The sequence below is a fragment of the Somniosus microcephalus genome, chromosome 3 (genome assembly GCF_052327205.1).
Source record: "Somniosus microcephalus isolate GS21.2 chromosome 3, FLI_Smic_1.0, whole genome shotgun sequence".
NCBI lineage: Eukaryota > Metazoa > Chordata > Chondrichthyes > Squaliformes > Somniosidae > Somniosus > Somniosus microcephalus.
In genome coordinates this window covers 185,645,295-185,670,768 of record NC_140989.1, presented here as the reverse complement: position 1 = coordinate 185,670,768, position 25,474 = coordinate 185,645,295, and the positions used below count along the sequence as shown (strand labels likewise).

The window sequence follows — 25,474 nt, the reverse complement described above, 5'->3', positions numbered from 1 at the left end:
TTTAAGACGTTTCTTAAAACCTACCTCTTTGACGAAGCTTTTGGCCATCTGTCCTAATATCTCCTTATGTGGCTCTGCATCAAATTTTGTTTGATAATGCTCCTGTGAAGCACATTGGGATGGTTTACATCATTAAAGGCGCTTTGTGAATGCATGTTCTTGTTGTTGCTGCTTCAGCCATAAAAGGACTCCTTTCTCTCCTACCTGGTTCACACAGATTGGATGGGCAAGATTTTCATTGGGCCGTGGAGGCGGGATTGGAGGCATGTGGGGGGTTAAAATCTCAAAATCGGGGGGCACGAACCCATCCGCCCCCAACCCGCCTCCATGCCAGTTTCAAAGGAGGTGGATACCCAACCTGTGCTGGGACCCACCTCCCCGAGGTGGGAAGGGGATTAGTGCCAATTAACTGCCTGTTAACAGGTAGTTAACAGGCAGTTTTTAGCCTAATCCCTATTTTTATTCCCAAAGTGTGGGATTCCCGACGGCTCCAAACCACGCCAAGTTAGTGAGGCGGGCCGTCGGGCTGAAGGACTTGGAGGGTTCGAGATGTTCAGGTGAGCGATGGGTGCATGAGTGAAGAGGTAAGTGTGTTTGGTGTGTGTAAAGTGTTTAAAGAAGTTTTACTTACCTTTTATAGCCTTCCTTCCTTCAGGTCTCGGGAGTCTCTCATATCACCGGCACAGAAAGCAGAATGACCGCGAGCTGTCAAAAGTTGCAGCATTCAGCTTTCTGTTCTGGAGAGATCTCTAAATCAGCCTGAGCGGAAGGAATTAACTTAGTGTACAGATTGTCAGTGTTTGACAGCTTCAAAGAGCTGTCAAACACTGATATTTCATCTGTCAAAAGCTCTTGACAGATGAAATGTCAATCTGTGACGTCACCTGTTGCCGGGTGGCCCTTAATTGGCCTGCTGAGCCCGCTGGGCGGGCTCAACAAGATCAATCAAGTGAAAATCGCGTGGGTTGGCTACAACTCGATGGAAGCGGGACTACAACCCCGAAAGTTGTAGTCCCGCCTCCTACACGCCTCCAGAATCAAAATCCAGCCCGATGTCTTTGTTCCCCGTTTTGCATCTAGAATAGAGAAAGCAGCCTCCGTTTTAACCCTAGCTCCGCAAAACTATATAAAACTAAAGACAGAAAATCTTATTATGTCACAGTGAGTGCTTTTTTCCCATCTTTTTTTCCTCCTAAGGTAACTGGCCACCATTTTGAAAATCCGCTTGGTAGGATTCCAGTTAAATGCTGTTTGTGCAAGTATGGACCCAGTAAAATTATACTTTTACTAGCTGGGGGTGCCCGGCGGTGCCGAGGCTTTTTTGAGGGCATGTTGTTGTTGGAAGAGAGAGAGAGAGCGAGAGACTGGGGGGAAGAGAGAGAGCGAGAGACTGGGGGTAAGAGAGAGAGCGAGAGACTGGGGGTAAGAGAGAGAGCGAGAGACTGCGGGGAAGAGAGAGAGCGAGAGACGGGGGAAGAGAGAGAGCGAGAGACTGGGGGGAAGAGAGAGAGCGAGAGACTGGGGGAAGAGAGAGAGCGAGAGACTGGGGTTAAGAGAGAGAGCGACGGGGGGAAGGGGGAGGAAGGGGAAGGGGGAGGTTTGTGAGAGAACAAATTCAGTTGGTAGCTCTGCAGTGCCTTCCCCCCTCTATATATGTGATTACCTCCAAGATGCTCACTGAAGACACCAGGAGATGAAGAGTGCAAGGGCTTTCACATTGCACATTTGTGTGTCATCCCTCCTCCTACCACACAGTATTGCCAATCCATTTGTATCCCCTAATAATTAGTCCTGTAATGGCTTGGAAATTTATTGTTTCCTTCAAATGAAAAAAATAACAAAACAATCTGATTAGGTTGAATTCTTCCAGCACCTTCACGTGGGGCTGCTGCTGAGTACATTAATTTGGCAGCCTTTTCAATGTTTTATTTACAAACCGCTTCAACGATTGACCTGTTATGAAGTGAGCATGTCCGTCTTCAGTGTTTCAATGGTTAAAAAGCCAGGGTTCTGCCAATAAATTTGTGCTCTTTTAAATCTTGCTCTCACCTCCAAAGTGGACAGTGGTGGCCATGCAGAGGAAGCAAGAGAAGTAAAGCAATATTAGAAAAGTAAAGTTGGAAAAAATGGGACAGATTACTTTAGGAGGGGGAGAAAAGTGAAATTCATCTTTTAAAAATGAAACAGGTAGAATGAGGAAAATAGGGATGATGGGAGAAGCAGAGTTCACAAGTGTTCTGATTTTTATTTTTATATAATATTGTGTTTTAAATGTTTTCTTTTAGTTCTATAGGCTTAATATTGCTGCATTAAAGCTAATCCTAGCAGCTCCTTTAATCTTCTAATGCATGGGTTCTCAATCTTTGTACAAGAATGCATTTCCAAGCATGTCAGACACAAAAAGAAATCTGCAAAGCTTATGTGATCATTATTGCTACTTTTTCATACTTCAGTTCTGTTTTTCTTTCTACCTTTTCCCCTCTCTATCTATATTCACTTTTCCCCCTCCTTTTTTCTTCCTGCTCATTGATGACCCTGGAATTCTGCAGGACTGCCACTGATCTCCCACTGTCACTTCAGCAGGAAACCAGTGAAAACCCCAGAGAAATGGTGTACACCACCTATGGTCACATAGTCACAATCCGGGTACACACAGGAAGAATTGCCACTTGCGTGAGGTACCAGAGGGCTGCCAGAACCGAGAAAGCATACCCCCACAACAGTGACCCAACTAGGGAACAGGCTATGTTAGATCAAGTATTGTGTAATGAGACAGGGTTAATTAGTAATCTTGTAGTAAAGGATCCTCTGGGTAAGAGTGATCATAATATGATAGAATTTCATATTAAGTTTGAGAGTGATGTGGTTAAGTCTGAAACTAGGGTCTTAAATTTAAACAAAGCCAATTACGGAGGTATGAGGGACAAGTTGGCTGAGGTAGATCGGAAAATTAGATTAAAAGATATGATGGTAGATAAGCAGTGGCAAACATTTAAAGAAATAATTCATAATTCTCAATGAATATACATTCCCTTGAGGAATAAACACTACTGGAAAAGTGGTACAGCCATGGCTAACTAGAGAAGTTAAAGATAGTATTAGATTAAAAGAAGAGGCTTACAATGTGGCCAATAAGAGTTGTAAGCCTGAGGATTGGGAGGGTTTTAAAATTCAGCAAAGGATGACCAAGAAATTGATAAAGACGGAGAAAATAGAATGAGAGTAAATTAGCAAGAAATATAAAAACAGATTGTTAGAGCGTTTACAAGTATATAAGAAGGAAGAGATTAGCAAAAGTAATCATGGGTCCCTTAGAGGCAGAGACAGGAGAAATTATAATGGGGAATAAGGAAATGGCAGAGACGTTAAACAAATATTTTTGTCAGTCTTCACAGTGGAAGATACAAAGAACATACTGGAAATTGTGGGGAACCAAGAGTCTAATGAGAGTTTTTTTTAAATTCATGGGATGTGGACATCGCATTTATTGCCCATCCCTAATTGCCCTTGAGAAGGTGGTGGTGAGCCGCCTTTTTGAACCACTGCAATCCATGAAGTGAAGGTACTTCCACAGTGCTGTTAGGGAGGGAGTTCCAGGGTTTTGACCCAGCGGCGATGAAGGAACAGTGGTATATTTCCAAGTCAGGATGGTGTATGACTTGGAGGGGAACTTGCAGATAGTGTTGTTCCCATGCGCCTGCTGCCCATTTCCTTCTAGGTGGTAGAGGTCGCCGGTTTGGGAGGTGCTGTCGAAGAAGCCTTGGCAAGTTGTTGCAGTGCATCTTGTAGATGGTACACACTGCAGCCACGGTATGCCGGTGGTGAAGCGAGTGAATGTTTAAGGTGGTGGATGGGGTGACAATCAAGTAGGCTACTTTGTCCTGGATGATGTCGAGCTTCTTGAGTGTTGCTGGAGCTGCATTCATCCAGGCAAGTGGAGGGTATTCCATCACACTCCTGACTTGTGCCTTGTAGACGGTGGAAAAGCTTTGGGGAGTCAGGAGGTGAGTCACTCACCGCAGAATACCCAGCCTCTGACCTGCTCTTGTAGTCACAGTATTTATATGGCTAGTCCAGTTAAGTTTCTGGTCAATGGTGACCCCCCAGGATGTTAATGGTGGGGGACTCGGCGATGGTAATCCCGTTGAATGTCAAGGGGCGGTGGTTAGACTCTCTTGTTGGAGATGGTCATTGCCTGGTACTTGTGTGCCGCGAATGTTACTTGAGGAACTTAAAGTAATTAATATTCACAAAGAATAAGTACTGGAGAAATTAATGGGACTAAATGCTGACAAATCCCATGCACCTGATGGCGAACACCCCAGAGTTTTAAAAGAGGTGGCTGTAGAGATAGTGGCTGCATTGGTTTTGATTTTCCAGGATTCCCTAGATTCTCGAATGGTCCCCGCGGATTGAAAGGTAGCAAATGTAACCCTGCCATTCAAGAAAGGAGGGAGAGAGAAAACAGGGAACTACAGGCCAGCTAGCCTGACACCAGTAGAAGGGAAAATGCTGGAATCTATTATTAAGGACGTGGTATCAGGACTCTTAGAAAATCACAATATGATTAGGCAGAGTCAACACTGTTTTATGAAAGGGAAATCGTGTTTGACAAATCAATTAGAGTTTTTTGAGGGTGTAACTAGCAGGGTAGATAAGGGGGAAGCAGTGGTTGTAATATATTTGGATTTTCAGAAGGCATTCGATAAGGTGCCACACAAGAATTATTACACAAGATTAGGGCTCATGGGATTGGGGGTAATATATTAGCATGGATTGAGGATTGGTTAACGGACAGAAAACAGAGAGTAGAAATAAATGGGTCATTATCGGGATGGCAGGCTGTAACTAGTGGGGTACCGCAAGGATCAGTGCTTAGGCCTCCGCTATTTACAATCTATATCAATGATTTAGATGAGGGGATTGAGTGTAATGTATCCAAGTTTGCTGATGATACAAAGCTAGGTGGAAAAGAAAGCTGTGAGAAGTACATAAAGAGCCTGCAAAGGGATATAAACCAGTGAAGTGATTGGGCAAGGAGGTGGCAGATAGTGTATAATGTGGAGAAGTGTGAAATTATCCACTTTAGTAGGAAGAATGGAAAAGCAGAATATTTTTTAAAAGGTGAGTGACTAGTAAATTTTGGTATTGAGAGAGATTTGGGTGTTCTTGTAAACAAATCACAAAAAGTTGACAGGCAGGTACAGCAAGCAATTAGGTAGGCAAATGGTATGTTTGCCTTTATTGCAAGGGATTTGAAGTATAAGGGGGTGATTTTCCCAGCCCCGAGGAGGCGAGACAGTTGGCAAAATGGCAAAAACTGAGGGCGGGTTCAGAACCCACCTCCTACCCGCCTCTGCGCAATTTTGTCAGAGGCGGGTTTGATGGGTGTGATTTGGCCCCACCTCCATCAGTCGGGAGAGGTAGTTAAGACACTTAAATAGTAGTTAAGGGCCTCTATAATCCTATTTTGATAGGCCTTCGTTATTTTACTACATTTTCAGTGTGTTGCACGACCCTCCTAAACCACGCCAGCTAATCCTGGTGGGTTGACAAGTGGGTGGCCTCCTCACAGCTGCAGCTCCACCATTAAAACGGAGCTTTCATTAGGGAGCAGTTGCAGGTGGCAGAACTTTTGTTCCACAGGTCTTTCAGCACTTTTAGCAGGCCTACCGAAGTCGGAGGTGCTGCAGCTTCTATCTCTCAACTGTGGGAATTCCTTGGAAGACCCTTTCCCCACTTGGATTGAGCGCTTCCCCAACGGAGGTATCTGCCAGCAGCATGGGAACCATTTATTTCCTTTCACCATGGACCTCAGATTCAGATGAGGAGCAGCCATGGCAGCAGCAGAACCAGGCAGCTCAGCAACAACAGCAGCAGGAGCCCCAACCTCCTGCTCACCCACCTGATGCTGCACAGGGCAGAAGGCACCAGCGCATGGAAGCACGTCGTGCAAGGAATGCACTCACCCTGGCCAGATTTGCATAGGTTGCCCAATGTGGCACATGTGCTTGCCTCCTTCTTAACACATGATAGACAATGGACATGACTCTCTGGCCTCCTTTCACTCTGACCACCAACCTGACCACGCAAGTGTCGCGGAGCCCGCAATGTGGAGCTGCCTAAGCCGAAATAACAGATGCCATCACACCAACAGTTTGCCATCACCTAATTTTGATACATTCCCACAGGGATGGCATTTCATCAATAAACAGAAACAACCACCCAATCTGCACACAGGTTATATCCCTTGCCAGCTGGACCCACACAGCCTTGGTTTCTTTGAGAGGCTTCTTCCTCCCAGATGAGGGGAAGAGCACCTCCCTGCTAGCTCTCACCCCTCAACCAGTATACCCAGCGCCTCATCCGAGAACCTCGGGGAGGCCCTTGCCTTGGAGTTGGCCATTCTTCAAGGAGATAGCAGCTTGGAGGTGATGCAGCATCGACCAAAAACCAGTGGAAGAGCCAAGGCAGCAAGCAGCCCTTAAATGAAGCTGGATAAGTGATGTCAGCAGAGGCGATTTTCAGTCACAAAACACTAATTGGCCCAGGGGAACCCACACCTCTGAAATCAACTGGCCAATTAGGGGAAAATCGCAAATTTTTCCCACCTCTCAGTGGAGGCGGGTTTGGAACCAACCCAAACCGAAACCCGCCTCCAACCTGATTCCATTGGGAAAATTGCTCCCTAAGGAAGTCTTGCTGCAATTATATAGGGCTTTGGTGAGACCACACCTGGAGTACTGTGCACAGTTTTGGTCTGTTTACCTAAGGAAGGATATACTTGCCTTAGACTGGGTGCAACAGAGGTTCACTAGATTGATTCCTGGGATGAGAGGGCTAGCCTATGAGGAGAGATTGAGTAGAACAGGCCTATATTCTTTGGTGTTTAGAAGAATGAGAGGTGATCTCATTGAAATGTATAGGATTTGACAGTGTAGGTGCTGAGAAGTTGTTTCCCCTGGCTGAAGAGTGTAGAAATAGGGGTCGCAGTCTTAGGATAAGGGGTCAGCCATTTAGGACTGCGATGAGGAGAAATTTCTTCACTCAAGGGTTGTGAATCTTTGGAATTCGCTACCCCAGAGGGCCGTAGATGCTCAGACATTGAGTATATTCAAGGCTGAGATCGATAGATTTTGGGGCACTAAGGGAATCAAGGGATGTGGGGATGGGGCGAGAAAGTGGAGTTGAGGTCGAAGTTCAACCAGGATCTTATTGAATGGCAGAGCAGGCTCAAGGGGCTGAATGGCGTACTGCTGCTCCTATTTCTTATGTTCTTATGTGAATACCTTCAAAAGAGAAGAGGGGAGGAGGGGTGGGGGAAGCTCTTCCTGAGACTGGAGTAGCTTCATTACTGTGTAATATTACCGTTTCTTTCAATATCATTGTCTGTGAGCTACCCATTTACAAAGCTGTCTGCTCTAGGGAGACAGTGGTTTCCCTGGACCTGCCTGCAGTTTAAGGGTTAAATATCACACTTGTGCCAGTGCCAGTTGCTGCGGCAGCAGCATGTCTTAGCAAGGTCATTCTGCAATGCAAACTGCACAGAATGCACAATGGTAAGTGGTACTGGCATGTTTGCAGTCACTATTTTTCCCTCTCCAATTTTCTCCGCTCATACTGAACGCATTCCCTCATGCCGGGGTATGATTCCCTGGATGCCTCCACTGCCTTGCCTAAATGGCCTTTTTTCACATATAAGCCTAGATAGTGAGTATCAACAGGATGTTGAACTGTGGTTGGCATCACACCTGACCTATCATTATCTGGTGTCCACACATTCGCATTGCAAACAGTGATCATTAGATAGTGTTAGAGAGAAATAAGGAAGCATGTTTGATTTTTTTTACCTCCCTGTCCTAGGGATACTGAGGCCAACTGTGACACCCTCGCTAAATGAAATCCGCTCACTCAGATGTCTGTTACCAAGAACCCTTTGATGTTCCTTAGTGCCGAGAGCACATTGGCATCAACTGCTACCAAAAGAATGTCAACATTGACTGGTTCCAATTTCTAAATTAATCCTATAATTTTCCTGGTCCCTATGGTTCAGTTGGCAAAAGTAACTCAACCAGTTAGGAAAGCTGTAGTTTACAAAAAACAAGTGAGGTCCTGAAGTACCAGCCTCCTGCTGTAACTCTAGGGAAATTGCGTAAATAGTTGGAGTTATGGTGCGACACCTGTAGAACCTCTGTGGAATTTCAGGGTGTATATCTTAAACAGGTTAAAAAGAACTGCATGTAGGAATGTAATATGAGTGCACTAGGCATCTGAGCTTTACTGACCAGAAAATACACCCCATGGGATATGATTCCATGTGGCTGGTTGCCCTCTGATACCTTGCCCAAGTGTCCATTGTCCATCCTTGATAATTAATGCTGAGAGGCATTTGGATGGAAAATCATGGGGAGGGGGAGTGCGTGGTCAAATTCCCGATATGTGCCCCCCAGCACATAAAGTTCTGCAACAGGAGCTCTGAAGGCTAAATTTACCCTGTAATGTTTAAGACACACTTGCAATAGTTAATTTTAAAAATTGCTAAATGCCCCTTAACAAGACGTTGTCTGTAATGTCAGCAGGTACAGAGCCAGCAGCAGGGACAGTTAATGAGACATCAGATGGAGCAGCTCCAGCAACTAATGGAACAGCAGCAGAAACTCATCAAGTTGCTCAGCCTGCCCACGGCTAACCAAGGTACTGCTGTCTTATATCGAAGCATCTTCAGAACTTTCCCTGTAGGCTACAAAAGGCTTTTTAAATGCCATGTGTTTGTGAGACATAACTGATGTTGGACAGGACTGTATTCAATATTTTGCACAATTCTTCTTGAAATGTAATGGACATAAAATTGCCAATAGCCAATCTTTGTTTAAATTTTCCTGCTTACTGGTAGCAAAACATGACGTTGCAGGACGTGCCACCAATGGTAGGGTACTTGTGTTGCATGAAGTCCCAGGGTCAATGCCCTTGTTTTTTTTCCCTAGCAAAAAGTTCTTTGCTTCTTGTATTGGATACTCTGTACCAAAACCTGCTGAGGCATCAACACCGTAAAATGAATCTTCAGAACATATTGCTAAGATGAACTTTTCAGGACAAGCACACAAAAAAATTCCTGTGTCCTTTATGTCATATAGTAACACCAGTGACCAATCTTGTGACAGCATGATGGCCATATAGAGAGCAAATAAAGCAGACGCACGTTCAGTACAGAGGGTGTGTCCCAGCTGGGTTCCAGTTGTATGGTATGTTATTTAGCACTGATCCATGCCAGCATTCAAAAAGTGGCTCCTTTGTTGGGTCAGCATGTCTATACCAACACCTGCCAAAGGCTTTAAGTACTGTGCACAATGTAGTAGTCCATTCATAGCTGCTGACTTGCTTGATCATTATACAAATTGCTTATTTCCTAAACGTGACTCCGCAGCTTGCCAGTTTTACTCTGAGTTGATGAAACTTGTCCATAATGATTGGCTGCACTGTGCCCTCTGCAATATTCAGAACAGATAGATGAACACTGTAAGCCTAAGAAAATCAAGCGATGCTCAGTCAGCCATTGCTGAACACATGCTTGGGTAGAATTTATGAATTGGTGCTGCCAGACCAAAGCTTCATGTGATGGAAGCACGTATTGGGAATTTGGATATGGAGGACATTGGATATGCGCACATTGATGGATGGAAAATCGCGTGGATTGAATTGATCACTGAATCCAACAGGATGCATGCTTGTCGCATGCTAATTTGTAAAATCTACCCCACTGTCTGTTGTCGAGAACTCAAATACACTTCAGTGCTGAGAGCACATTGGCACCAACTGCCACCAAATGAATGTCAATGCTCACTGGCATTATTTTCTAAATTAATCAAGGACAGGTTTTCCAAATCCCTCCAAGGAGTCTTGTTACACTCCAATCGGGCGGTGACCCCTCAACTCAGAATCCTGACACTATCTTGATACCGATTCAATCCCCTGAATAAGATTCCTTGTGACTTATCAATAACAAGTTATAATCCCAGCCATAACAAGACAGACTGGAAGCCCACAACCAACAAAGACCCAAGGTCCCACTCTAGAACATCTTTATATACAAGTGATTGATAACGGCTTTCCCACAAAGGAAGAGAAGGAGGATGATGGCGATGAATTGCCTGAGGAGGAATTGCTAGACCAAAGTTCCAAATATAGAATCAATGTACTGGCTCCAGAGTTCCCCGACTGGCTTCAAATCCTTCTTTTGGACCTTGCATTGGCCGCAGCAGACTGTTTTCACAGGATGTCTGATGGTCACATTCCTATAAACCATCCTTTCTTCATCTCAGCTCCCCTTGCCCTCTCTCCTCTGAATTCACTCATCTTTTGTCCTCTCTGTGTTGTCAGCCGTGGTTCAGTGGGCAGCACCCTCACCTCTGAGTCAGAAGGTTGTGTGTTCAAATCACACTCCAGAGATTTGAGCACAAAATCTAGGCCGACACTCCAGTGCAGTACTGAGGGAGTGCTGCACTGTCAGAGGTGCCATCTTTTAGGTGAGATGTTAAATCGAGGCCCTCTCTGGCCACTCAGGTGGACGTAAGAGATCCCATGGCATTATCTCGAAGAAGAGCATGGGAGTTCTCCCCGGTGTCCTGGAGAATATTTATTCTTCAACCAACATCACTAAATTAGATTATCTGGTCATTATCACATTGCTGTTTGTGGGACCTCGCTGTGCGCAAATTGGCTGCTGTGTTTCCTGCATTACAACAGTAACTACACTTCAAATGTGCTTCATTCATTGTAAAGCGCTTTAGGGCATCCAGAGGTTGTGAAAGGCGCTATATAAATGAAAGTTCTTCTTCCCAAAACCTCTCCCTCCATATAAACTCTCCTATCCATACTCCGAGTCATTTCCCCGACCTTGCCTGTTTGTGGTCTTTCTACTACCATGGCCTCTATCACAGACAAGGTCATCTCCAACTACTTCCTTGTAACCCTCACCACTTACATCCCCCTACCCACTTTCAACCTCGCTTCCTTCTGTGACAATCCTTAGAAAAATCTTTTGCGGAAAACAGCACTGTTGTTAATGTCATTTTCTTGTTTAGACCAGTAATAGCTCTTACTTTATTTAAGCCAATAATCCAATACCTGAATCATAAATATGCAACGGTTCAAAATGCAGCAGTTGTCTTTAATTCCCCATGTGTGAGCCTGTGTGAGCTCTAACACCCATTTCACATGGCCAAGATTAATGCATTGTGGGTGTGATCTGTTAAGGTAACCACTGCCTGCTTTGGGCACCACACCTCAGGAAAGATATATTGGCCTTGGAGGGGGTTCAGTGCAGATTCACCTGAATGATACCGGGGCTTAAACTATGAGGGCAGGTTCAAACTTGACTTAATTCCCTTGTGTTTAGAATGTTAAGGGGAGATCTAATCGATGTCTTTAAAATGATGAAGGGATTCGGTAGCACAGGTACAGAGAAACTATTTCCTCTGGTGGGGAAATTTTAAAATTAGAACTTGTCCATTTACTGGTGAAATCAGGAAGCACATTTTCACAGAAAGTGTCATGGAAATCTGGAACTCTCTTCCGCAAAAAGCTGTGGGTGCTGGGCCAACTGAAATTTTCAAGACTGTATTTGTTAGATTTTCATTTGGTAAGGGTATAAGGGATATGGAGCAAAGGTGGGCAAATGTGGTTGAGGTACAGATTAGCCACGAGCTAATAGAGTGGAGGAACAGGCTCAAGGGCTTAATGGCCTGCTCCTGTTCCTAGGGGAAGAATTTTAACCTAAAAGAACAGGTAGGTTGGGGGTATGGGAGTAGTTAAAGTGTGAAAAATTGGAATCCTGACCTGAACCCGCCTCCAGCCTGCCCACTTTTGGTTTTAACAGAGGCAGGACGGGGGCAGGCAGCCAACCTGCTGCCAGGAGGTGGGCCGTCTATTTAACTATTATAATAAGGCTGGAAGCCTCTTCTTTAACTACAATTTTGTGTTTAACTATAGCTGGTCGGGTTTTGCACACTTCGTAAAACTCGCCAGCTACAGCAAGGCGAGGACCACTTGATCCAGGAGGTAAGTGCCTTTACACATACCTCCTGGATCCAGGGTCTCTGCCTAACCCACCCCCCGGCGATCGGAGACCCCCTGCCGCATGAGCCTCCGATCTTTCCCCGCCCTCAACGATGATCCTCAAGCCGGACCCATACCTCTCTCCGCCCCTCACCCCGGACCCGTACCTCTCTCCGCCCCTCACCCCCAACCAATGATCCTCAAGCTGGCCCCATACCTCTCTCCCCCCCCCCCCCGCTCCCCCCCCACCACCGATAATCCTCAGCCCGGCCCCGTACCTCTCCGCGCCCACCCCTCCCTCCACCGATGATCCTCAGGCTGGCCCCGTACCTCTCCGCGCCCACCCCTCCCCCCACCGATGATCCTCAGGCCGGCCCTGAACCTCTCTCCACCTCCCCTCCCCCACCACCACCGATGGTCCTCAGGCCGGCCCCGTACCTCTCCGCGCCCACCCCCCCCCACCGCCGATGATCCTCAGGCCGGCCCCGTGCCTCTCCGCGCCCACCCCTTCCCCCACCGATGATCCTCAGGCCGGCCCCGTACTTCTCCCCGCGTGACCCCCCCCCCCCAACCGATGCTTCTCAGGCCGGTCCCGTACCTCTCCCCACGTGCCCCCCCCCCACCGTTGATTCTCAGGCCGGCCCCGTACCTCTCCCCACGTGCCCCCCACCACCGTTGATTCTCAGGCCGGCCCCGTACCTCTCCGCGCGTGCCCCCCCCCACCGTTGATTCTCAGGCCGGCCCCGTACCTCTCCCCACGTGCCCCCCCCCCACCGTTGATTCTCAGGCCGGCCCTGTACGTCTCCCCGCGTGACCCCCCCCTCCAACCGATGATCCTCAGGCCGGCCCCGTACCTCTCCCCACGTGCCCCCCCCCCCTCCGTTGATTCTCAGGCTGGCCCCGTACCTCTCCCCACGTGCCCCCCCCCACCGTTGATTCTCAGGCCGGCCCCGTACCTCTCCCCACGTGCCCCCCCCACCGTTGATTCTCAGGCCGGCCCCGTACCTCTCCGCGCGTGCCCCCCGCCTCCCCCCCCCACCGCCACGATGATTCTCAGGCCGGCCTCGTACCTCTCCCGCGTGCCCTCCCCCACCGATGATTCTCAGGCCGGCCCCGTACCTCTCCGCGCCCACCCCTCCCCCCACCGATGATCCTCAGGCCGGCCCCGTACCTCTCCCCGCGTGCCCCCCCGCCACGATGATTCTCAGGCTGGCCCCGTACCTCTCCCCGCGTACCCCCCCCACCGATGATTCTCAGGCCGGCCCCGTACCTCTCCGCGCCCACCCCTCCCCCCACCGATGATCCTCAGGCCGGCCCCCCCTCTCCCCCCCTCCCCCCCGCCCCACCGATGATTCTCAGGCCGGCCCCGTACCTCTCCCCGCGTGCCCCCCCCACCGATGATTCTCAAGCCGGCCCCGTACCTCTCTTCCCCACCCCCTCCCCCCCCCACCACCGATGATCCTCAGGCCGGCCCCGTACCTCTCCCCGCACACCCCCCCCCATGATGATTCTCAGGCCGGCCCCGTACCTCTCTTTCCCCCGCCCCCCCCGCCGCCACCGGTGATCCTCAGGCCAGCTCCGATCTGAGAGGTGAAGTGGGCCGCAGTCGGCGATTGCATTGAATGTAATTAAGTGAGTGCTGCTGACATTATTCAGATTGCAGCCACGTAAGTAATACACAGCGATCAAAAATGATGTCTCATGTCTGTTGTTGCTTAAAGGGATCGGCCTGTTCCTATTGGCCATCCCTTTATTTAAAGCAAATAAGTTGCAGATATTTATCTTTGTTTTCTTTTTTCGGAATTTTTTTTTTTGCAAAAGGAATTGTACATCCAAGGTCGTCATCTCAACAATTGTGCAGTTGCAAAGCCATCGGGAGTTTCTCAGTCATCGCTGTGTTGGGATCTAGGCTTGGTGGAAATAGACTGTGCACGGTGGGAATACGATAGGATTGATCTCTTTTGCCCTTGAATGTTACTTTTTTTATTTTATCTATATATATATATAAATCGGTACTTCTGTCTGTCTGTCTGTCATTCTGTCTGTCTGTCTGTCATCGCGCGTGCGTCTGTCGGGTATGCGCTCGAAAGTTACAGGGCGTACCTACGCGCATGTTACCTCCAAAGAAAGCTTACGCTTCCGAGACGGTTTTAAGCGTATTTACGTTTCGGCCGGGCTAAAATCGCGCCCGCGGTATCCCAAAAACCTTAACATTCCGCTCATTAGCATCTCATTATCCGCTCATTAGCGACAGAGTGACCTCGAGCTCGACCAATCGTACGCCGGGTTGCTGGCGTGTGCCGCCGGGCCAATCGGTGCGTGTGTGGCCGGGCCTTATCCTTCTGAACCGAGGTGAGTCGCCGCCATCTTGATTCCAAACTTTTCCTTTCTTTTTCCCGCTTTCTGCGTCTTAAAAAAAAACGTTGCTATTAAAACACATATTGTTTTTTAAAAAAATGATTTAGAAAGTAATTAACTTATCTAATCTCATTAATTTTCCTACCTTTCCCCGTTTTTCCAGGTAGGCCTAGAAGCCTCGGCATCTCCCCTGCACCCACGCCCGAGCTAGGCACCTCCCGGCCCCACTCGAAGGCTGGAGGGCCGAGCCTCAGCCCAGCGCCGCTAGGGTGCGCGCGCAGCAGGAGCTGAGATGCGGCGTCTCTCTCTGGCTCGGCCGGGGGGCGGGGCTTGCTGAGCGTCCAGCGTTACCCTGGCAACCGGGCCCGCCGGCCGGCTCGCACAGCCGCAATCGGCGGTCTTCACCTCGGGGGGGGGGGGGCCGCGACCCTCGGGGGGGGGGGGGCCGCGACCCTCGGGGGGGGGGCCGCGACCCTCGGGGGGGGCCGCGACCCTCGGGAGGGGCCGCGACCCTCGGGGGGGAGGCCGCGCGCGCAGGAGGAGCAGCTGAGACGCGGCGTCTCTCTCTCTGGCTCGGCCGGGGGGCGGGGCTTGGTCAGCGTCACGGTTACCCTGGCAACCGGGCCCGCCGGCCGAGCCAGAGAGAGACGCCGTGTCTCAGCTCCTGCTGTGTGCGCAATCGGCGGTCTTCACCTCGGGGGGGGGGGGGGAGGGGGTGCGATCCTCGGGGGGGGGCCGCGATCCTCGGGGGGGGCGCGATCCTCCCCCCCTCGCCTCCCTCCCCCCTCCCCCTCCCCCCCTCCCCTCCCCCTCCCCTCCCCCCCCTCCCCTCCCTCTCTTCCCCCCAGTCACTCTCTCTCTTCCCCCCAGTCGCTCTCTCTCTTCCCCCCCAGTCGCTCTCTCTCTCTTCCAACAACAACATTCCCTCGAAAAAGCCTCGGCACCGCCGGGCACTTCAGCTAGTCTCTATATATATAAATCGGTACTTCTGTCTGTCTGTCTGTCTGTCATCGCATGTGCGTCTGTCTGGTATGCGCTCGAAAGTTACAGGGCGTACCTACACGCGCGTTACCTCCAAAGAAAGCTTACGCTTCCGAGACGGTTTTAAGCATATTTACGTTTCGGCCGGGCTAAAATCGCGCCCGCGGTATCCCAAAAACCTTCAACGTTCCGCTCATTAGCATCTCATTATCCGCTCATTAGCGACAGAGTGACCTCGATCTCGAGCAATCGTACGCCGGGTTGCTGGCTTGTGCCGCCGGGCCAATCGATGCGTGTGTGGCCGGGCCTTATCCTTCTGAACCGAGGTGAGTCGCCGCCATCTTGATTCCAAACTTTTCCTTTCTTTTTCCCGCTTTCTGCGTCTTTAAAAAAAACGTTGCTTTTAAAACACATATTGTTTTTAAAAAAAATGATTTAGAAACGAATTAACTTATCTAATCTCATTAATTTTCCTACCTTTCCCCGTTTTTCCAGGTAGGCCTCGAAGCCTCGGCTTCTCCTTCACACCCACGCCCGAGCTAGGCACCTCCCGGCCCCACTTGAAGGCTGGAGGGCCGAGCCTCAGCCCAGCGCCGCTAGGGTGCGCGCGCAGCAGGAGCTGAGACGCGGCGTCTCTCTCTGGCTCGGCCGGGGGGTGGGGCTTGCTGAGCGTCAAGCGTCACCCTGGCAACCGGCCCCCCGGCCGTCTCGCACAGCCGCAATCGGCGGTCTTCACCTCGGGGGGGGGGCGCGATCCTCGGGGGGGGCCGCGACCCTTTGCGGGGGCCGCGACCCCCGGCGGGGGCGCGACCCACGGGGGGGGCGCGACCCACGGGGGGGGCACGACCCACGGGGGGGGCCGCGACCCTCGGGGGGGGCCGCGACCCTCGGGGGGGGGCGCGACCCTCGGGGGGTGCCCCCCGCCCTCCCTCCCCCCTGCGCCCCCCCTCCCCTCCCTCCCCCCCTCCCCCCTCCCCTTCCCCTCCCCCCTCCCCCCCTTCCCTTCCCCCCCTTCCCCACCCCCTCTCCCCCCCTTCCCTTCCCCCCCTCCCCCCTTCCCTTCCCCCCCCACCCTCCCTCCCACCCCCCCTCCCTGCCCCCCCTCCCCCCCCCCCAGTCGCTCCCTCTCTCTCTCTCTCTTCCAACAACAACATGCCCTCGAAAAAGCCTCGGCACCGCCGGGCACTTTAGCTAGTCTATATATATAAAAGGATACTTCTGTCTGTCATTCCGTCTGTCTGTCTGTCTTGAATAAACTCAAAAGTTATAGAGCGTACCTACACGTGCGTTATGTCGAAAGAAAGCTGACGATTCCAGAACCGTCATAAGCGTATTTACTTTTCGGTTGGACTAAAATTGTTCGCACGTTATGCAAATAACCTTCAAAATTAAACTCATTATCTGCTAATAGCATTGATTGACTGACGTCAAGGTCGACCAATCCTGTGCCGTCACGATTGACCAATCCTACAGTTCAGTCGCCTGATGGTTGGCCAATCACTGTGTCTGTGGGTGGGACTAATGCTTTTCAACGCAGGCATCAGGCAGCCATTGCTTCACTACTTCCAGCTCAAAATCTGCTAATCCAGCTTCGAAAAAGTTAGTATCTCTTTTAAAAATAACACCACATTTACCAAAAACGTTTTATAAGTAATTTCACTTTCATCTTTGAAGCTATTAAAAGGTAGAAATGTTGCCCGGCAGCAGATTCACAGAGGGACACAGACAGGCCCCAAAGCCTGGGACTCGATTTAAAACGTTGCCCGGCAGCAGATTCACACAGGGACAGACAGACAGGCCCCAAAGCCTGGGACTCGATTTAAACCGCCCGGCCCAAAACAGCCCTGGCAAAGCCGGGCTCCCACAGCTAGTATATATATATTGCTGCTCGCCAATATCGGAAAGTACTCGCCAGCCAAAGACTTTCTCATGAGAGAGTGCACGTGTGCGAAACAAATCCCCTTAAAGTTTTACTTGATGGTCGTTTCTCTCCCTCCCCCCGATGCTCTGGCCCCAATCCTCTCTTGCACCCCCCACCCCCACCATCATCCTCCTCCGGCCCCCAACCACTCCCCGGCCCCCCACCCGATCCCTCTCTCCTCTCTGTGGCCTAATGTCGCAGGCCTACCTGCCCAGAGCCAGCCGGCCTCTCAACCTGGCTGGCTGCAGGTGGGAAACAGAGGCTTCCCATTCATATCAGGCCCTGCTGTTAAATCCTGCGACAAACCAGTTCTCCCGGGTTTTCCAACCACCTCGGAGCCCCCGACCCCCAACCCGCCTCCCCATTTAAATTGAGCCCAATATTTCTACTGAGAAGCTTTGTCATAATTTAACGGACAGTACTCAATGGGAACACAGCTTGCAAAACTCAGAACTTTGGAAATCATTAACCCCAACAACTCATTTGCTCACAATATAATGTGCTATTCAAACACTAATTTTGAGGCTCATTTCTTTTCTGTCTCCAGAAATGCATCCACATACCTTGTGTATCCATTTATACTTGTAATGTATGTACCTTTAAGGGGAGAACTACTTTTTACAGCTCCTGCATACTGTAGTACCGGCAGTGACCACACCTGTATATAAACCCTGAGTAGTGATCTGTAGTTAGTTCGAGAGTAACCCTCATTCAGTAAACACCTGTTGAATCGTTCCTTGCAGTCTGTTGTCTGATTATTGAAGGACACAACATTAAGATACACGGATCTAACATTGGCGACGAGCAGATTCGAACCTACCTGCAACTCTGCATCACTTCCCAGGGATTCGCTCCTGGAGAACAGTGGAAGAAGGCCGAGTCCAGAAGCACGGGTGTCGACCACGGGCAACCGCCCAGTCATCCAGCGGAGATTTGAGCATCGCAGGGGAGGCTGTCGAGAGCCAGGCTTGGCTTTCCAGTCACGGTGGTCCAGCGGCACGGGCTGGCAACAGGTACTGCGCAGACCCTTCCCGGACAGCGACGGGCTAGAGCCCGACCGAGCGGCACAGAAAAAGGCTGAGCAGCGTCGACGGGGGAGAGAGAGAGGGCAGAGCGCACAGGGCGTAGCCGGTGTTCAGGACCGAGCGGCGTCAACGGGGGAGAGAGGCGAGAGAGAGCAGAGCGCAGCCGGTGTTCAAGGGCCGAGCAGCATCAACGGGGGAGAGAGGCGCGCAGGAAAACGCGAGGCGCTGCCATTGCCACGAGGACCGCAGAGAGCGGCGTTGGCAGCAGCGCAGGAGCAGCGCACGAAACCCACAGGGCGTCGCCATTTGCCATGAGGACCGCCGAGAGCGGCGTTGGCAGCAGCGCGGGAGACGCCATTTTAAGCCGCAGCGGGGAAGAAAGGAACGCGCGGGAGATGCCATTTTAAGCCGCAGCGGGGAAGAAAGGAAAGCGCGGGAGACGCCATTTTAAGCCAGTCTAACCACACCCAAAAATGCCGAAGAGTGGCAGTATCACAGCGTTCGACAATGAAGTCGAAGATTGGACGACATATGTCGAACGCATAGAAGTATACTGCAAGGCGAATTAAGTGCCAGATGACAAGAAAGCGCTGGTATTGTTGAATTCAATGGGTGCAAAAACGTATGGCTTACTACGAAACCTAGTAACCCCAGAGAAGCCAGTAGAAAAGGATTTTGAAAACAGAGTGTCAATCCTACAGGACCACTTAAACCCCACACCGCTGCTGATAGCAGAAAGATTTAAGTTTCACAAAAGGAACCAGCATAAAGATGAAAGTAATGCTGAGTATTTAACGGAACTGCGCAAGCTATCGAAACACTGCCAGTTTGGAACGGGGCTAGCAGATACTTTAAGGGACAAGTTTGTGTGTGGGCTTCAAAGTGAAGGAACCCAGAAACGGCTTCTATCAGGAAAGGATCATACGCTGGACAAGGCTTTCAGCATTGCAGTATCACACGAAGCAGCAGCACGGGGCGCTGCAGAGATACAATGGAGACCGCAAGAATATGGCACAAATGAAATGTCATACGGAACAGTGAAGTGCTATTGCTACGGCCGAACAACACACGACCATAATGATTGCTGGTTCAAGGACAAAGTGTGCAGACAGTGTGGAAAAGTAGGACACATAGCAAGAGTCTGCAGGTCGGGAAAGAAAACCAGCAGCAAGAAATCTCCACAGGAGAAGTACAAGAAGGTACATAAGGTGACGGAGAGTAGTTCAGACGAACAGAAGAGTGATACAGACTCCGGAAGCAAGGAGCTGGGTTGTCTGAAACTACAAAATGTGATCAAAACGGAGGATCACCAAACTATTTGGGTCACGCTCAAGATAACAGGAGTCCAAGTGAAAATGGAATTGGACACAGGATCAGCCCTAACAGTTATAAACCGAAGGGACTACAAGCGGCTATCTCACATATACCCTTGAGAGATACAAAGATTGTCTTGAAGACGTACACGGGGCAAAAAGTCTACCCCAAGGAAAAATAAGGGTGAACATTATATATAACGACAAGGAAACACCAAAAATGGACCTATATGTATTGCCAGATGGAGGACCACCACTACTAGGACGTGAATGGATCCGGAAGATACAGCTAGATTGGCATTCCATACAAGCACTGACTGTAGATGCCAAAAAGGATGACGACGTCACACCTGGACGACTGTCAAAAATGCTAACTGACGCACAAGAAGTGTTCCAGCAGGGACTCGGAACACTAAAAGGCATAACAGCAACAATCAAAATAGAGGAAAATGCAAGCCCAAAGTTTTTTAAGGCCAGACCGGTACCTTATGCGATCCGCCCAGCCGTCGAAGCAGAGCTGGAAGGTTTGGAACGTTCAGGAGTACTGTCCAAAGTGGACTGGAGCGAGTGGGCTACACCCATCGTTCCTGTAATGAAGAGGTCGTTGAGTAATACGCCTGGGGAACCAAAGAAGGTTCGCATCTGTGGGGACTTTAAAGTGACAGTGAACCCAGTCCTTCACACTGTACAATATCCGCTTCCGCGGATTGAAGATATTTTTGCCTCGCTATCTGGAGGGAAACACTTCACTAAGATTGATCTGGCCCAGGCGTACCTGCAAATGGAGGTAGAAGAAGCCTCGAAACAGTACCTCACGATCAACACTCATAAAGGTCTCTACCAATACAACCGGCTGGTGTTCGGGGTAGCATCAGCTCCGGCTATTTGGCAAAGGGCAATGGATCAAGTCCTGCAAGGGATTCCAGGGACCCAGTGTTATTTGGACGACATCCTGGTCACGCACGAAAATGACAGTGATCACCTCGCCAACCTGGAGCAGGTGCTCACTAGATTGAAGGAATATTGGCTCCGAGCTAATCACCACAAATGCGAGTTTTTCCAGAAGCAGATCTCGTATTGTGGCCACGTTATTGATAAAGAGGGGTTACATAAGTCCCCTGAAAAGATTGAGGCAGTAGTCAAGGCTCCAGCACCGGAAAATGTGTCACAACTGAGGTCGTTCCTCGGGCTGGTGAACTACTACCATAAGTTCTTGCCGAATTTGTCTACAGTACTACACCCACTGAACACCCTACTGCAAACGGGGGTACCATGGAAGTGGAGTGACGAATGTAAATGAGCTTTCCAGAAGAGCAAAGCATTGATCACATCAAAAGAGGTGTTGGCTCATTTCAACCCAGCACTACCAATTCGGTTGGCGTGTGATGCATCACCCTATGGCATTGGTGCGGTGCTGTCGCACAAATTCCCGGACGGTTCGGAGAGGCCAGTAGCCTTTGCGTCTCGGTCACTAACCTCAGCCGAGCGTAACTACGCCCAGATTGACAGGGAGGCCCTCAGCCTAGTGTGGGGAGTGAAAAAGTTCAATCACTATCTGCACGGGCAGAAGTTCACATTGCTGACTGACCACCAACCACTTGTCTCCGTCTTTAATCCAAAGAAGGGCGTTCCGGTGATGACTGCGCAACGGCTACAAAGATGGGCCCTTTTTCTAGGGGCGCACCAATATGAAATCGAGTATAAGGGCACGAAACAGCATGGAAACGCTGATGGGCTATCACGCCTGCCACTGCCTACTGCGGAGGAAGCACCAGCAGTGGATCCTGTCGAAATATTTCATTCGACTATAATTGAATGCTTGCCAGTAACTAACGCTGGTATAGAGAAGGAGACCCGAAATGACCCGACACTGTCTCGGGTATATGATTTGACGGTGAAGGGATGGCCAGCACATGGCGACTCACTGTTGCCAGCATTCTCATCCAGAAGAGAACAGCTGTCAGTATGCCAGAGGACCTTGATGTGTGGATCCCGAGTGGTAATTCCACCCAAGTTAAGGGAGAGAGTGCTCAATGAGCTTCACGAAGGTCATTTGGGAGGGGTAAAAATGAAAAGCCTAGCCAGGGCTTATGTGTGGTGGCCGGGAATCGATAAACAATTCGAGGACCTGACCAAGAGCTGCTCATGATGCCAGAAAGTCCGAAATGCACCACCACAGGCCCCTCTACACCCATGGGAGTGGCCCTCATCTCCATGGCAACGGGTGCATATTGATTTTGCTGGTCCATTCATGGACTCAATGTTTTTAATAGCCGTGGATGCGCACTCGAAATGGCCTGAGGTCATCAAAATGTCCTCCACCACCACGGAGAAAACTATTGCAGTCCTACGGACCATTTTTGCCAGGAATGGCTTGCCAGAACAGATTTGCTCCGACAACGGACCACAGTTTGTGTCCGAAGAGTTCCGGAGGTTCTTGAAAAAGAATGGGTTAAGGCATTACACATCCGCCCCATATCATCCAGCCACAAATGGATTGGCTGAGAGGTTCGTACAAACCTTTAAGAAGGCAATAAAGGCTATGTACAATGACAACATTCCGCTGCAGCACAAGGTGGACAATTTCCTGTTCGCCTACTGGAATGCGACACATGCAGTCACCAACCAGGCCCCAGCCATGATGTTCTTTAACCGAAGGTTAAGATCTCGCCTGGATTTGCTCAGACCAAACGTACGAAGAGATGTTGAGAGTAAGCAATTCCAGCACATCCATGAGAAGCCAACAAGGAGCTTCAATGTAGGGCAACCAGTCTTGGCCCGCGACTACCGAACAGAAAAATGGCAGCCAGGAACGATATGCACACGGCAGGGCCCACTAATGTACACAGTGGACGTTGGGGAGAGCATCGTGAGACGCCATACTGACCAGATCCTAGAGTCACAGGAACAAGTCAACCCCATGCCTCGCCCATACGTACCTGGTGATGAACCCGACATACAGGTAGCATCTACCCCAGAAACAGTAGCATCGGAAGCTGATGAACCAACCGACGACAGGGGGCCAGAATCGCCTCCGCACCAAGAGCAAGACACTCGGGAAAGGCTCTATCCAGAAAGGATCAGGAAGCCTCCCCAAAGACTGAATATATAAATAGACTATTTTCAGCTAATGTTGCATGTTAAAAGTGTTAATTGTAATTAGTTTGATATTTAATTGTTAAATGAGTGTTATGGTACTGTTAATCTAAAAGGGGAGGAATTGTAATGTATGTACCTTTTTAAGGGGAGAACTACTTTTTACAGCTCCTGTATACTGTAGTACCGGCAGTGACCACACCTGTATATAAACCCTGAGTAGTGATCTGTACAGTTAGTTCTAGAGTAACCCTCATTCAGTAAACTCCTGTTGAATCGTTCCTTGCAGTCTGTTGTCTGATTATTGACGGACACAACATTAAGATACACGGATCTAACAATACTGTCTGCCTCAGTGGCCTTCAGTGGCAACTTTCAGGGAAGGGAACCTGCCACCCATACCCGGTCTGACTTGCATGTGATTCCAGTGCCCTACTATGTGGTTGATTCAATGCCTTCTGAAGTGGCCCAGCAAGCTACTCAGTTGTTAGGGTGACTAGGGTTGGACAATAAAAGCAACGTTGCCAGCTTCATCCACATCCTGAGAATAATGTTTTTTAATAATAGTCTGGATTCTCTTCTGTGATCCAGATAGCAGCAGAGAATGAAGGAAAATGTGAGTGGTGAGTCTTACTGCTGCCTCATTGCCCAACCTGTGTCTCCCTCGCCCCACCTTCACCAGGACTGCCACTGGCCTCTCCTTCCATGCACACTGCATCTAAAAGCAGCACGGGAGCGTGGCCCAGTCCCTGGTGAATTTCCCTCCCGATCGCCTGTGTGATTGCCACTTTCCAGGTGGTGCTAAACCAGAGAAAGTGACAATAATGGCCTTGAGGGACCCCGCCTCCCCCCTCCATGGACGAAGTGGGTCTTGTAGCAGCCTCTTCTCCCTCCACTCCCTTCAATTACCTGCTGAAGGCCCTGGTCTCAGTCACAGCCTTCAGTGGACATGGGTAGCAATCTTCAAGGAACTTCTAGCCTTTTAAAGTCGCTCATTGACGCTTCTGATGCTGCAGGGAAATAGGATGGAGCTGGGGCGGATTTGATGGGGGTGGGGGGCTGAAGCCCTGCCTTGCTGGAAATCCGTACCGAGAGAAGAATCGCAGCTTATATGTATTGGTGCTGGATTCATGTTTCAGAAGCATTTCAAGTTGTTGTTTTTATTGCTTTTTTCCTTTTATACAAGAAATAATACAGGTCTCCATGATTTTAGCCATGCTGCCAGGGAGACACAACAAATAGGGTCTGGAGAAAGGCAGGGAAGATCAGTGGGCAGGCACCCCTGGATTGTTACTGCATACCTCCTGTAGCTAGATGAAGAATGAAAGTGGCCTCGACCTGGGGCAATGGCACCTGCTTGTCCCCTTGGCAGGGAATGGTGCTGGCGCAAAATGAAAGATCATTCTTATTCTGCTTCCAATTACACTTCAATTTTAATGAGAAACAGTTACAAGTAAAAAATGTTTTTAGTGATCCTGAGTTCGAGTTCTACAAGTCTGAATAAAAGCAAACAGTAGATTGATGTCCTTGTGCGATGTTTTCACAATTTTAAAGTTAAAATGATCAGGCTGATTTTCCTCCCCTTCCCCTCCAGTGTGGGTACAAACCCTGGGAGTGTACCAGAATTACACACCACCTGACCTGACCTGAACCCACCTGCATTTGCTGATTAAGGGCATTATCCTAGGCCAAATGTGTGGCCTGCCTCTTGGTAGGGCCTTGGGCTTGGCAACAGAATAGCAATCCAGCTGTTTCAATGGCCGCTGGCTGTTCAGCTTGCTAGCTGCTGCCCGAATGTCAGCAGCCAGAAGGCCCCCAACCCTGAATATCTGTGGGGGACCTGGAGAAAAAGGGGTCTTACATTTCCAGGTTGTCATGGCCTGCCCTCAGATCCTGCAGTCTGTACGGGGCTAGCCACAAGACCTAAGGCAAACTTCTTCTTGCCTTCTAACCCTTGCGAATGGGTGCCCACCCTTCATTCAAACAGGAGGCACTGTTACAGCTCATTCACACACTTGTTCCTGTTGCACAAGTACTCCATCCCCCCAACACCCCCAAGGGAAACTTCAGAAATCTCAGGACATCGTAACAGGGGCAGAGAACCAGCCTTGCAGACCTCGGCCCCTTTCCTGCTGCTTTGTGTCGGGAACTGATTGTTCTCCAGGCACAAAGCAAAGGAAAATTAGTTCCCACAGGCCACCTTCAGTAACAGTTACTTCTTTTCATAATGTACAACTAGTCGTTTTAGTTTCAGCAACAGAATAATGGTCCATTTTTTTTTGTTTTAAAAATTCACGAGGATTTAGATTCACTCTGGTAAACAGAGGCTAACTGCTACTTCTGCAGTAAGATGTCTTAAACTTTGAGCCACCACATAAACTGGGCGACTGCCAGCTAATGTCTGAATTGTAGTTGCTGACGTGCCCAGGCATGTTTCGCTAATTTTATTCAGCCGATCGAGTGGAGCACAAAGTGAAATATATGATGGAAGAGGTAACCTGGAAATTATTGATAAAACGCTCCTTGGTATCAACACAATTTTATATATAGCTTTGAATATTACATTGCTGGTCTTAAAATGTGAGTTCTGAGAGCATTGTACTTTGAGTTGTTGCACTTGTTTGATTATTGTTGAATGCAACAGTTGAGTAAATGTAATCAGCCATTGGCTCCAAAAGTGTCCCAGTTACATTTCTATGGTCACCAATTGCACAACTTAGCAGTGG

The 25,474-nt window shown here is 49.6% G+C and overlaps 1 protein-coding gene across 1 annotated transcript in view; it reads left to right on the top strand.

Moving 5' to 3' along the window:
* LOC147121625 (uncharacterized) overlaps positions 1-25,474 on the top strand; it is a 273,615-nt gene that overhangs the window by 7,139 nt on the left and 241,002 nt on the right. Inside the window, 1 exon segment of the mRNA XM_085982020.1 lies at positions 8,577-8,694. Coding sequence (XP_085838146.1) covers positions 8,607-8,694 — 88 coding nt within the window. The 5' untranslated portion in view covers positions 8,577-8,606.